General features: G+C 36.3%; 2 protein-coding genes across 2 annotated transcripts in view; one reads left to right on the forward strand and one right to left on the reverse strand.

Annotated features, from left to right (window-relative positions):
- LOC139119763 (lateral signaling target protein 2 homolog) overlaps positions 1–3,232 on the forward strand; it is a 44,702-nt gene extending 41,470 nt beyond the window's left edge. Inside the window, exon 12 of the mRNA XM_070683651.1 lies at positions 1–3,232. Within this exon, the coding sequence (XP_070539752.1) occupies positions 1–117 (117 nt within the window). The 3' untranslated portion in view covers positions 118–3,232.
- Positions 3,111–14,650, reverse strand: part of LOC139119762 (transcription termination factor 2-like) — a 26,680-nt gene continuing 15,140 nt past the window's right edge. The window contains exons 15-22 of the mRNA XM_070683649.1: positions 14,233–14,297; positions 13,351–13,439; positions 12,230–12,321; positions 10,119–10,383; positions 9,417–9,584; positions 8,249–8,553; positions 6,718–6,876; positions 3,111–5,737 (exon numbers count right to left, since the gene is read on the reverse strand). Of these exons, the coding sequence (XP_070539750.1) occupies positions 5,677–5,737; positions 6,718–6,876; positions 8,249–8,553; positions 9,417–9,584; positions 10,119–10,383; positions 12,230–12,321; positions 13,351–13,439; positions 14,233–14,297 (1,204 nt within the window). The 3' untranslated portion in view covers positions 3,111–5,676. The remainder of the gene's footprint in view (positions 5,738–6,717; positions 6,877–8,248; positions 8,554–9,416; positions 9,585–10,118; positions 10,384–12,229; positions 12,322–13,350; positions 13,440–14,232; positions 14,298–14,650) is intronic.

Raw genomic sequence — 14,650 nt, forward strand, 5'->3', positions numbered from 1 at the left:
ATATTCTGTGGACGTTGCTCAGCCAACTCTGTACCCTTGCCAAGATACGGAGTCATGAAGCCAGTCAGAGTTTGTACTAGATGTTATATGTTCCATGTCACGCCGTTCCTGCGATAGGAGTCCATCCAACAATCCACCATAGAAATCCATGGAAATGTTTCTTCAGATTCTGGTCCGCATATGAACCAACACTATGATTGACAGCGAATCTTGGAAGATTTCGAAATAATATTATATTCTATGGATAGATGAAGACTGGGAACTCAAAGTAGAATTCTACTGTCATTTCACAGAGATTGTGTTTGGACATGTGATCCAATGGTAGACTCTATACCTATCCTATCGCATGGAGAGCGCCCTCAAGCGACAGATCTTTAAGTCTAATCCAATGGCTACAGGAATAATTCAAGATACTGCTATTCTAATACTGCAATATTAACTAGATCTCCACAAAGAAGTTTTAGGCTGGAGAATGCTTTTTTATATCATGTCTGTGCATTTCCATTCTGTCAGAAATCATAGGAAGTGTTCTGAGTTGATCTTACTTTATTTCTGTAATGCTGAAAATAACTGCATGTGGAAAAACATTTGACAAATGTATTGTTGAACAGGGTCAATACATTCCTGGAAAGTCCATAAAAGTCCTTGAATTTTAAACCCCAATGAAAAGTCTTTGAAAATTAATAATCCACCCACAATTTTCAAAAATGACAAGATCAATCGTGATATCATCAAATGATATTTAAAATGGTATATAAAAATATTATTGTGTAAATGATTTCTTGGGTAAAAGGTATTGTGGACTGCAAAATGTACTTGAAAAGACCTGGAATTTTTGGCAATTTTGAGTGTATGGACACTGATTGAAGTTTTGATATCAGCAACACAACATAACACTTGACTGACATTATGTTTTGCCATTTGCAACGGTGTATTGCAATTCAGTATGATGGGGTGAAAGTCTGATACTGACCATGGACTGCTCAGAACACCAGTGAAGTTCATAAAGTGGAACTCTCACTGATTTGTTGCTCTCTGCTGCAGAATCGGCTGTAGATGAGCTAGCGCTGATGTACTGTAGAAACTTGTATGCATCATGATACGTGTGATGGGGCCCAGTGCTGTTATGTAGACACACACAAACCGAATACAAAAAACTGCATTGCTTACTTCTTACCACATTACCGGTAAAATCCATGACAATTTGAAACATTTCTGTTGCTCAGAACAAAAGAGTATCTGAAAGACAGTGCTGAATCTGAAACAAATGCTGAATCTGAAACAGAAAGATCTTCAAAAATCCAAGGGTGGTGTAATTTTACACCCAGACTTTAAGATTGCCTGTGGTCCAATTACAGTACCTGAAACAAATCTTATAGTGGCTGGCTTTAGTGTATTCCCTGATATATCATTATGCGTTGATTGTCTTTCAATGTAGCAATAAGTATTTTTCATCAAGTTCAATGTTAATTTTTCTGCCATAGCATCTTCTTGCTGCTCAAATGCGCACACAATATATACTATTATATTCAGTTAAGCTATGAATCTTAGAATGACAAAGTTGCAAATTCTTATGCTTTGTTGAAAGCATATGTTGATTCAATGCAATAAAATGCAATTATTTATTGGAATAATGACAGTCTGAGAAGTACAGTTAGAGATGATGTGTACCGATACATTTCCTGGTGTCCTTAACCAACATGCAACTAAGTTTTTGTTGTGGTCAGAAAGCCAGGAAATTTTGCCAGGGTTCATAATTTAACAATGTATTTTGATAGAAATATGACGTGATTGGGCACGCCCCATCACTCATATTCTACAACGTCAGCGAAAACATTGAATGGTTATCAGCCAACAGATAACAAACTCAAAACATGTACTTATATTTGCATCCCAATTTTGTGTCCACCAGCTTCTGTTCTGATTTACAAGCAATACAGCAAATATTTAGACAGGACATGGCATTGCTACAGGACATGGAAACCAATGTTCTTTTCATGATGTTCCAGATGTGTGTATAGAGAAGTGTGTTCAGAGAATGAGTTGAGGTATACAAATATGGATATTCCTAGATTGCAGTTTAGGATTCATATGTATGATATGGAAATAAGAAATATTTTTGGTTTTAAACTAATTTTTGCCTGGTCAGTGTAGGGAAAAATTAAGCGAAAACTCTAGTTAATATGATTTGACTTGAGGCTTCGTCATCCAGGGAGTTCAGGAACAGATAAACCACAACATTGTCAGTCTAGATGTGTACACCGACTCAATATGGAGACTATCATGACATTGATCATTGGCAATGTAAGGAAAATTGGCCCAGGGCTGAAATGCATGTCAATGTACACTGTGCATGACAGAATAGTCCGGTGGTTTACATGTAAAAACTGATGGAAAACGTGGCATTTTCTTGTAGCAATACAGCAGCAATCATGTGTACTGTGAAGTGTCAGACGTGTACAATGCTTTTAAAGATGCTCAGGTGTGTTTAATAAGTGTTTTACAAGCTTTGTGAATAATGAAGAAGTGTATGGTTTTATATTATGTTATTAATTTTACACAATTCATAATTCTTACTTTTTTCCATTATGATTTCTGTGAAATTAATTGTATTTATGCGCAACATTGTGACAACTTTTGTACCTTCTATTTCATGGTTGAAGGCTTTTTTTTGTAAGTACATAAATTGCTTATATTGTCAATGCAGGGAAAAATGTGAAAACTGTGGTTTGCGTTTGACTTAAAGGCTGTGTCATGTAGGCATGTTGGGATAATAAAACCACCACATGGTAGTATAGAAGTGTAAATCCACTCAACATGGGGGACTATCCTAACATTGATTATTTTTGTAAGTACATGAATGGCTTATATATTTCATCATAATTTTTCTGGGAATAGTCACTCTTAAGTAGTGCAAACCTATGTCAATAATCTTTTAAGAATGCTTTTAGCCAATGAGTACGCTAGCTGTGTACAGTACAGTTGTCTGGATTGGTCAGATAGGCTGTGTTTGTTACGAGTGAATCAATTTGTTCAAGTTGCAATTAATAAAATCAAAAATCAAGTGTAAACTGGAAACTAGAAATAACAAAGAAGTGAATACAGATGAAGACATTTTTGATTTCATTTTTATTGTTATTTACTCCATTTGCACCTTGTAAATCTGTAAATATATTCACTAGATTCGTAAGTTGGGTTTAGAAATTGACAAAATAAATAACAATATTGACAATTTTCTGTACTGGTATTTTTGTCCTTGTGTGAAGTCCCGTACCTTAAGGTAGAATGCGCCTTGGGGACAGATATGCGGACTCTTGAACTTTTACAATTCTTTTGGGATCCACCACTTGTGTGGGATTCATTTTAAAGCTGTTGGTGTAAGAAAAATTTCCCCCATCTTGTTTTTTTGTGAAAATCAGACAATTTATTTTCTCCCATAGAGTTATCACAGGGATGGCGGCCATTTTGAATTTCAAATATTGTTTTTAAAACTTTGGTAATTTGTTTCTCTTGTACTAAAATTTGCATGTGACCCCCAATTTTTATTCTTGATTTTGAAAGAACACATTCGAAAGATGCCTTGAGGAAAGTTTAAGTCTTTCACTTCCGAGGTGCATACTACCTTACATGTTTCTCGGTGACAATAAATCAAGCCATAAAATTGCTATTTTCACTCCTTGACTTCACATCTGATGGCTGCTGTGTACTTGGTTAATATTCAGGGTCAGTGATAGTGATTTGTCAACTACATTTTTGTAAAAATTTACAAATTTCACAAATCATAAACTTCAGTGATACATTATTAATATGCAAAAATTGATGTTTGTCTGAAAATTTTGAAGAGACATTCAGAAATTACTTTTACAGGAATCATGAAAATTCTCTGGATGGAACAATAAAATCACATATCATGGGATCCAACCACACAAGCTGCATTATTAAAGAAAGATGCCAAAAGAAAAGAAAAACTTCAACAAATTATGTCAGCAGCAAATTTCATTTGTAACGTAGTTTGCTGTCTTTAAACAAATCTACATTTGGTAAGCGCTATGACAGCAATATCACCATCATTAACCGCTGACCATATTAATAAGAATATTGCATTTGTGCACTGTTTGCTTTTGGTTCATTCAAAAGTTTCACAGCTGCTAGTTTTCAATCAACCGTAATAAAATTTTGATGAAAATGAAGCCAAGCATTGGGTTCTGTAAATAAATGATTTTTCTTTCAACTGAAATAAGGAAAAGATCTCATTTTAAGACCCAGATTTGCTTTACATGTAACAGCTGAATGAATTGCTGTATTGAGCTTTGCCGTGCCAGTTCAACAAACTTCAAAGGTTTTCTCAGTAAATTTGCAGATGCCGAATCACAATGTGTTACCCTGTTGTACTCGTCAATTTTTCTATGAACAAATTCTATCTTAAGCAATGAAAGGGAAAAAATCTTGGAAAACCTGAATACATTCACCACCTTGACAGAAATATTTGCAGCACATATAATATTCATAATTTCCAGACTCAAAGAACACACAAATGACAAAATAAAAATAAAATAAATTACATTTTGAAGACAGAATTTCTATTCAGCAAAAAGACAGAACCTGATCAGGTCTCAGTTTCCATATCTTCAAACCTCATCTCAGAACAGTTTTCAATTTCAGTGTCATGATAATTTTGAGAGTGGAGGACCTTTTAGGTCAAATGTAAACATTGTAATAATCACAATTACAACTTTATCTCGAGGTGTCCCCATGCAATTCAAAACAGGAACAAATCTCAGAGCTTTTTTGACATTTTGTAATGTCAAAATGTATACTCTTGGCAAGTCAACCATGAACTTTAAAGGTATACTGTCACCTGTTCCAATTTTGCCAGTTACCATGGAAAGAGAAAATCTAACCAATCACAGATTTTAAGCGGGTGGCTGCTTTTTAAAAACAGCGCCCTCACATGGGCATTTTGAATACCAAGGAACGCCCCTTTGACCATATATGGGCATATTTAGATTACATGTGACTGTATACCTTTAAATGATATAAGTAAATCATATGTAATCAATGTAAATGTGATTTCACTATGCCTTATGTCAATTTTTAACCTGTTCACTTATACTTTCCTGCAAACACTTCGACTTGGCATCTACAACAATCGCTTTGGGATAGAAGGTAAGTACTGTATCGGACCACCCCTTGAGTTTTAAGTAAATACTTCACTTCTGATCAGACCAGAAACTCTGGCATTGCTGTCAATCTCAACTCTGTCTGTAAGCTGTGCCAATGGTAAATGCTTACAACCACTTTTGTGTCAAGTATAAAGTTTCTGAACAACATAACTGACTTCCAAAATGTTACAAAACTGACAAAGTGTCCCTTGATTCTAGGCCAGTCACCCCCTGGACATTCAACTGACACACACTAACCCTAACCCTAGCATCAACTGGGAGGTGGGCAAATGTCTAGATGTGGAATGTGCAGGGGGTAACTCTCCTGATACATGTCACTTTGACGGTCAGTTCAAGTCTTATCATGGCACTGCCAAAACAGTACTGGATTAAACAGCCATCAATACCATTGGACTTATGTTAACAATTATCAATGGCAGTGATCAAACAATACTGAGATTTGATGGTGGCTCTACCAACTCAAACTAGACACAATTATGGAATGTGTGCACCTTCAAACGCCAAACAACAATCTCAAATCAGCAAGGGTCAGCTTCTGGTTTCTTGCACCAACACTGAAAGAGAATGCAAGGAAATATAAAAATATTGTAAAATACGAACAAAATGTACATTTCAGCATTGCTGATAATGTAATAATATATGTAAAAAGTTGCATAAAAGTCCAGTGACACCAAGAGTAATCAGTTCAAGATTATTTCAGATATAAGGTTCTGTAGTTTGTCTTGATATGGGAGCACTGGCATTATTTTGTGACATTCTATGTCATCTGTCATCAATATCATTTTGGGTTCAAAGTTGATTTTGAGAAAGAATTTCACATGGCACTGAAGAACAATGAACACATTTGTCCCTGTGATTCATATTTTTCTCATTGTAGCTTATTTAGTTTGGATGAAAGTTTGCAGAATTCTGTTGCTACATAAATCTTATGATGTAACGCATTTTTACTATTAACCCAAAACAGCAATGCACAGACATTTCACTGGCAATTCAAAGCTAGCACATGCACCTAGCAGTGGTTAAGAAGAGCAGTTCAACTCAGTGTAACTGATATTGATTTAGATCTCAGTCAATGAGAAGTGTATAATTTTCCACTTATGCACACTGCATGTACATGCCATACATACGGTACGCACTGTAACAAGTTGGAAGCACATTTTGGTCAATCAAGATAATTGCAAATAAATACGTTACTGAAAGTTCTAATCGCTTCGACACATTTGATTGACAGGAAGATATGGATTCTGCTTGCTACAATGTGTATACATGCATCACTCTTGTCAAAGACGTAAATCATATGCCAACACTTTACATTATATTACCATGCCCTGTCTGTTGCATTTTAATAGGGCGAGCTGAACCATGTGACTGACCACAAATACACAGTAATGGTTTGTTTATATGCCCATGAATATGAATAATAATGTTAACATCGAAAGTTTACAGTTGAAACGTGTAGAACACTCCTGCCTACTGTAACAAGTTACAATACCAATCAAATTTACAGACCAGACATGACTGATGATAAACTCACCCTGTCAGGACACCCTTGGCAAGACGAGTTTTCTGCTGCTGAAGTTTCAGGATATTTTCTTCAATGGTATTCTTGCAGACGAACTTGTGAATGTGGACGTCCTTCTTTTGCCCTACTCTGTAGATTCTGTCACATGCTTGTTCTTCCAGGGCTGGGTTCCTGTGTACAAGGCAGATAATATCGGTGTCAAATAACATTCTCAAATAGCATCTGGTGTTGTTTGTATTTTTTTGAATTACCGGTAAAAGCGATTTGTTTTTAGCTTATGGTTTAGTTTCCAGGACAGATTGTAAATGAAAAATGGGTGAAACAACTTCTTGAGACTTGTGGACGGAAACATTTAAAAATTTGGAACGGAGTAGCAACACAGGTCAGGTACACCACATAACCAATAAGATGTCAGGTTACTTGATCAATAGACCCCCTCCCCACTAACCAATGCTTGGACATGCCAATCAAAAGAGCAACACAAACAGTTCTACGTTGTCATTCACCAAGGTTCTGAAACTGGTAACTTATGATATTTGTTTCCAGAAGGATAATGACCGCACTCTTATTTACACATACAGATCTATCTATTTGAATGTGCATTCCCTTAAACACAGAACGGAATCCTGGTGTGTGATTCAGTAATGACATGGGCTGACGTGGTCAGGGTGTATCCCTGCAACGGTTCTCTATAAGAGCTCTGGTACAAGTTACTTTGAATAAATCTTCTGGTACTTTTGTTTCGTTTGTGAGATAAATATCCTTATTCTACTCCAAAATTAATTTGAAATTAATGACTGCATGGTGCTCAACTTGTCAATCCAGCCTGTCCTTGTATGTGTGCAATGCCTGACACTTGCGTTGACAAATAGTCCAGACTAGAATTCATTTTGTCAAACAACAACATGATTGCATATTGTATGCCATGTGTAGTGTCAGCCAGAGTAATGCTATGCATTTCAACATGTACTTCAAGCAGAAAAATGAACTGTCAATGTAGAATCACAACAATGAAAATACAATGAACAGATACAGCTACTGCTCCTTGAAGGTAACATGCACTTTGAAAATATATGTTTTCAACGTTTGCCCATACTTGGCTCAAGGAAAGTTTGTAAACCATTTTCTTTCATAATCAAGAATAAATGTCAGGGATCACCCTGCAAATTTGTGATCAGATAAGCAAATATCCATACCTGAAATTTGAAATTCAAATGACTACTACTCTCTGTATTTGTATATGAGAAAAAAATAAAATGATTAATTTCACTGAAACAAGTAACTGAAATACTACTATTATCAGCAGGTTTAAAAATGAGTTGACACAAGCAGTAGACCAGTGAAGAATGGTAAAATTTTACCCTGCTCACCCCTGATTCCGTGTGAACTGGTCTACATATCATCATTTATAACACTGGGTTTGGGCCAAACCATAGTGGTGACAGGGTTAAGGATACAAAAATTGACCGAAAAAGCACATTCTACTGTAACAGATAATGTAGACTGAGTAAATCCAGGGGTGACCATATGGCTGGAAACTCACCAGTGCATGTCCAAAAGAAATAGATGATTTCCACCAATGAGATTGAGACCCACACCACCAGCACGCAGCGACACCAACATCACTTCTGGGCCGTGTGGATCATTGTTGAAAGTCTCAACTATCTCTGCCCTTTGTTTGGGCGTTACGTTCCCTTTGATGGTGCAATACTTGTATCCAGATTTGTTCAAGTGATGTGACATGATTTCAAGCATCTTGGTCCACTGAGACACGATGACTGTCTTCATGGGTCTGCCCTTTGGGGAGTCTGAACGGATCACTCTCAGGCTTGCCATTACAGTCTCAATCTATACGTTCAAATGAAAAATACCTCAATACAGTCATCCTTGGCTAGAGGTCAAGTTGTTGGTTGAAGCATGATTACGTCAATGGTTGAAGGGACAATGGGAGAGCCTTTCATTAATATTTTCAACCATAAAACAAATTTGTTTGCTTTAAAGTAATGTTGGAACACAGAGTATCAGGTTTGCTAACACAATGCATTATTTATTATATACAATGCTCTTGTTCATGAATAACTTTTGGTCACACAGCCAATATTATCAATGGACTGTATGCACATAAATGCAAGGCCTTGTTGACAAGATAAACACTACACATTAGGAGTAGAACATAGAACTGCATTTTACACAGACAAAAACTTTGGGAAATGCCACAGAAGTTATTGGTAATGGATCTGTACATGTAACAAGCACTTTTTTGGATGCAAAATCATTTAAGATGTAGCAAAGTTATATTGACGCATGCAAACCCAATATATTAGTTGTATATCAGTCGTGCACCATTTGAAGCCATATAATATAATTGATAATGACTCATTATCAGTTAATTTGCACACTAAATCAATGAATCCAATGATTGATGAAATCGAATACTGAGTTTCAGATATCAAGTCAGTATAAAGCCTGTGACATCAATATCTGTGAACACAGTATTCATCTACAACAGTAGTTTACTACATTCCTCAATTCACAAATCAGATTTCACATTGTCTTGTTGCTTGCTAAAATTCCTTAGGAATTTCTAAAGAAAGAAATCATTTTGGCCTGAAAAGAGAGTGAATAGTTGACTATGAATACTAAAGTACAGAGCTATGAACTCTATATCAACACAGAGTGATTTGAACTATATGATCAGTCAAATCAGTTACCTTGGTACTAATGGCTCCTACGTCAAATACTTCAGAAAATGTTGCCGTGGCTTCATCAGATAGCTGACTGGCCGATGGCTCATCATCGTCAATAATGGACAGATCATTCATCTGATCAACCAAGGAGATTTCAACACCTTCATTTTCACAACTTTCAACATCCAATGCCTGGTAAGTATGCATCGGGAGAAGAAAACTAATTAGTTTTCAGAAATTATGGCAAAAGTGAAGAATTGACATATCGGATGTAAGGGCCCTTCAAAGTATTACCTACAGACACACAGACAAAGATTCCCCTTGTAACAAATTGAATTTTTTAGAGGTCTGTTTTCTACCAATGACACCTCCAAAAATTCTTATAAATTCAAGTTCACAATTTGTATTGCACAAATAATATTCATACTCGGACAATTGATGGACATTCAGTATTTGACATGTCAAGTTAAATAGAATCTGAGTAGTACCTGTATAGTTTGAAATCTAAGTTCACAGAGAGTAGGGCATACTGTCAACTAGATTCAACCAGGCAATTGTCAAGAACTATCATCCCTTGGGAGAACGAGGAGTTCCCCTTTCACCAGAATGGTTTAGTCCAATTCCACTTTTTTTCTCCAGGGCAGTTGGACCTCTACACATGGAAATGGGGGTGAGAAGGTTAAAACCTTCGGTATTGTTGAAAAACTGGAGATGGACTTTTTTTACCTCTTTCAATAAGCTGAGATGTCCACAGCACTGACGCAGTCTCAACAACCACACCAACATTGCGGTAAAATTGACAGTTCTGTCTTTGAGACAAATCTTGACACCGCTACCACTGTTTCCATTCTTTGCATCACTGTTGTTCAGTCCTGTCTTGGCAAACGGATTGCCATCAGTGTAAACGTTACTACCAGAATTATGACTTGGTGCTCCTAACTTTATAGCTTCCTTCTCCTCTTGCTTTTTCAAGTAGTCCTGAAAAGTTGCTCTGAGTACAAAGAAAAATGCAATTTACAATTTGAAATGAAACTACAATAAATACATAGTACATATCTACTTTGGACATTCCTTGGTGCTGGCACAATGCCAATATTTATCTTACTGGAGACATTCACGATGTACTCACACTTTCTCTATCTGAGAGTCAAAAATTTTCGCTAATATTTTCAAGGCATTGGAATCGTTCATTAATTTCTGCACGGAATAGGTACCGGAAATGCAGCAAGGTACAGACTGTGAAAATTTAGTCATTAAATCGGTGGTATTTCTAAATTGGGTGAGGGAGCAAATATTAAAGGGCTAGTAGCTATAACTTTTGACATTTTTTTCACTATTTGTGAACTGTATGCCAACATCAAGTTCTTGTTCTACTCCTGAAAGAATGTTGAAACACCCAGCATTCAGCTGGTCAATATAACCTGTATCCTTGTAAAGTGCACTGTTAGATCTGACGTTTGCATACTTTCAAACTAGAATTCACTTGTCAACAATAACAATACAGTTTACACATGTACAGGCTGAGTTGACAAGCTGAATACTGTGTTTTCCCCTGCATGCATTAGGGAGTAGAGCAAGAAATAGTTGACAGATACCAAACAACAATAGAGGGAAAAATCATCAAAAGTTACAGCCGCTACAGAAACTTTACATGTAAATGGTCTGTTTGTACCGACCTCCTTGTAAGTACACTAATCTGTAGTAAAACATACACAGAGTCACTTCTACTGAAACTAAACCAGGAAGACTGCAAAATACTGGACCCACACTAGACAATTTTACAAATCAGCAAACCTGAAGAATTTATAAACTGCTACACAAACCTAGTGGGGAAGGGTCCTAAGAAACTGCTTTTTTCTTTGTGAAGATTGGGTCCAGTGTTCTCCAAGTGCACAATTTCACCTTCATGGATTCACTATGGTATATTATCATATACCTACATTCACGTGCCCGTGTAAATCTATGGGAAAAGGCACTCTTACAGGTGTGTAATAAGTTGCCGTATCACGCCCAGGCACACTTTGCCCAAATAAGGTAGTGTGCGCGCTTTTTCGAACTTTTTCGTTGTCGTTGCTACGCGCGTTGCTATCCACGTACATTCCATTTGAAAGCACATCAGTACGAGATTCGAACCCGTGTCTATGCGCTTTGCTCGTAGTTTTGAAGCAAATTGTAGACAGTTCGAATCTTATTCCGATCAAAATTGGTTTAACCTTTTCACCACGACGTGACCATGGTTTGTCCCAAATCCATTGTTTTCTATGGTCAAGTTGGACCTATACACAGGGAACTGGGGGTGAAAGGGTTAAAACAAGTGCTTGATAGTCTCCTCTCAATGTTTTGCTGAGAAAGTGTATTTTAACGAGCAAGATCAACTACTCATCTGTGCTCATTCTGTAGTGACATTGGCGTTCGCATAGTACAAGCTCGTGATGCGTTCCACAACAGAACAAATGACAACATCGTACATATTACTCCGCATAGTTGCGTGGCTCATGTTTTTTTTTAATTTACGCCCATAACTTTAACAAAATTTTATTGATAAATACTGAAACATATCACAACCGTTCAATAAGGTATATGATTAAACCTTTACGGCCCAGATACGGGTTTTGCGGACCTCGGTCGTACGGCGTAAGGGCCCTCGCACGCTCGGGCCCTTCCGCCGTACAACCTTGGTCCGCAAAACCCTTATCAGGGCTGTAAAGATTATTCTCATTGTTTCCAGGAAGGCTGGTGAGTCTATATACATGGAAACAGGGGTGGAAGGTTCAACTGACAGAGTGACTAGTTTCATATCAGTGTATTGAAAAGTTGAGTATGTGGAATCTGTGTACCTGGATTGTTTGTAGAGCTGATCATAGATATCTTGTTCTTTATCAGATAGTTGTACTTCATGAGTTGTGCTAAATTTCTCTGGAAGAGAAACCTACATTTGACAAAAATAAAGAAAATAATAAAACAAATAAATTAGCATATTTGCAAGTGAAAAGGACACATTTGTTATCATGATATATTTTTCAGAGTAACATCATAGAAAAACCATGTGAATTTTTGTCAGAATAGTATACAACATACAGATCAGACAAAAAGTATATTTACTCATGGTTTTACTAGTCAATGTTAAACTGATCACAGACATTTTGCTGAGGTCAAACTGAATTTTCCAATTCGGTTAAAAATATTTGGTATACCTCTTTAGAGTCATAACATGGTATACCTCTTTAGAGTCATAACATACTTAGAAACTGGTTGATTCATTCACAGTCACTGAACATTCAAGGAAATTTCTCGAACTTTGCCATCAGTATCTCAAGAACATTTGAAGTCTGTTGATCAATGACTGCTCTGAAGTTGATATATCGATGACTGTACACTAGTCAAATTGATATCTCAATGACTACACTAGTCGAATTGATATATCAATGACTAAACACTAGTCCAATTGATATATCAATGACTTCACACTTAAAGTTGATATATCAATGACTAAACACTAGTCCAATTGATATATCAATGACTTCACACTTAAAGTTTATATATCAATGACTTCACACTAATCAAATTGATTATATCAATGACTTCACACTTAAAGTTGATATATCAATGACTACACACTAATCAAATTGATTATATCAATGACTTCACACTTAAAGATGATATATCAATGACTATACACTAATCAAATTGATATATCAATGACTGCACACTAGTCAAAATGATATATCAATGACTACACACTGGTAAAGTTGAGCTTTTCACATCATGGGTGGCTAACTGAATTTCTAGAGGATAATTTTACATTCCAGGACATCAACAACTTTGCTTCAAAGTTCAAATCTTTTCATGGAACCAGCATATCCCATTCAAAATATGGGGTGTCTTCAACATGTCATGAAGGGTGGAGAGAGTGATACCTGACTGGAGATTGCATTAACTTATCCACAGTAAGACTTACCAATGGCTGTCCACTTGAACCTTTCTGGTCTTTTGTTCTTCTCAAAAGTAAACTTTTCACCAAGGTGTTTAATCTGGTGGAGCCTTGATCTGAAGGTAGAAACGGTTGCAAAATCAGAAAAATTTTCAAAAAAATTACCTGCGACAGGGAAATCTTCCAGATGGTCTGAGAAAATAAATAGTTTTTCATAGTCCATGTATTAGAATGGAATGGCATGCAATCTATACAAGTCGCCTGTTTCAGAAGATCAAATCACTAATTTCCACAAGGGTGGCCCCGGGTATGTTTTACCTGACTTGCAAAAATTGCATAGTACATAATTATGACATTCCATAAGTAATTACATGTATAGCTAACATATACATAGCTCTTTTACCATGATGGGTATATTAGACTAAGTGGTGATTGAGTTATGTTAAATCATGAAAATTTTGGCACAAGGAGTTTGTATTTGATTGCTCTTTAATGCTGAGGAAAAAAAACAATTCTGATGGTGCAAAGCCAGAATCATGCCACATTGTACTTTTCTTTGAGAGCTGTTACAAAAATTTCAGTATAGAAAAGTTGATGTAAGGTGAAATCTCATGAAAGGTTTCCTCATACATTCACAATGCACATGATTCATTTCACCTTTAATATTACAAACAGCTTACAAAAGGAATGAAAAAAGATTGACTCAGAACCAAAAAAAACATCGATATGTATCTTGATTTATCTCGATACTAAAATTTGTCATTACACTGACCCTGAATAAATTACTGATAATCACAACTTGAGGCTAAAATAACTGATTGTGAACAGAAAAATGACTGGCCCATACACACCAGACAGCTTACGCCTTCTATAAGCTACAAGACTTATCATCATTGACAAAGGTTATACCTGTGTTATTATCAACCCATCTCTTCCAAACCAGATGTTCATCGAATGGTGAACAGCGTAGAAATCTGTGGAAAAAAACACAATCTTGTGTCAGAGCAACAGTCTATATCACAGTATGTTTCACCACAGATCTTGTTATTGTACTACAGAAAAGGAGAATTTCAATTGCAGACTGTTGCAGTTAAGAAAGTTTGCTTCTGAGCATCTGCAGGAAAAAAGATACATAACCGCCAGACTTCAAATGAAATGTTTCACATGGTAACAGAAACTGAAACTTACAATGTTGTGTCCTGACCTTCAGCATACAAACGATCCCGTTAGCTTGTTTTGAAGCATGTCTAGTTGCATGTTATTTCACAAATGAGTGTTACATGAAAACAAAGATAACTATGAGCTCAGACCATAATGTCCAGTCGAT

This window comes from Ptychodera flava, chromosome 20, assembly GCF_041260155.1.
Source record: "Ptychodera flava strain L36383 chromosome 20, AS_Pfla_20210202, whole genome shotgun sequence".
NCBI classification, from domain to species: domain Eukaryota; kingdom Metazoa; phylum Hemichordata; class Enteropneusta; family Ptychoderidae; genus Ptychodera; species Ptychodera flava.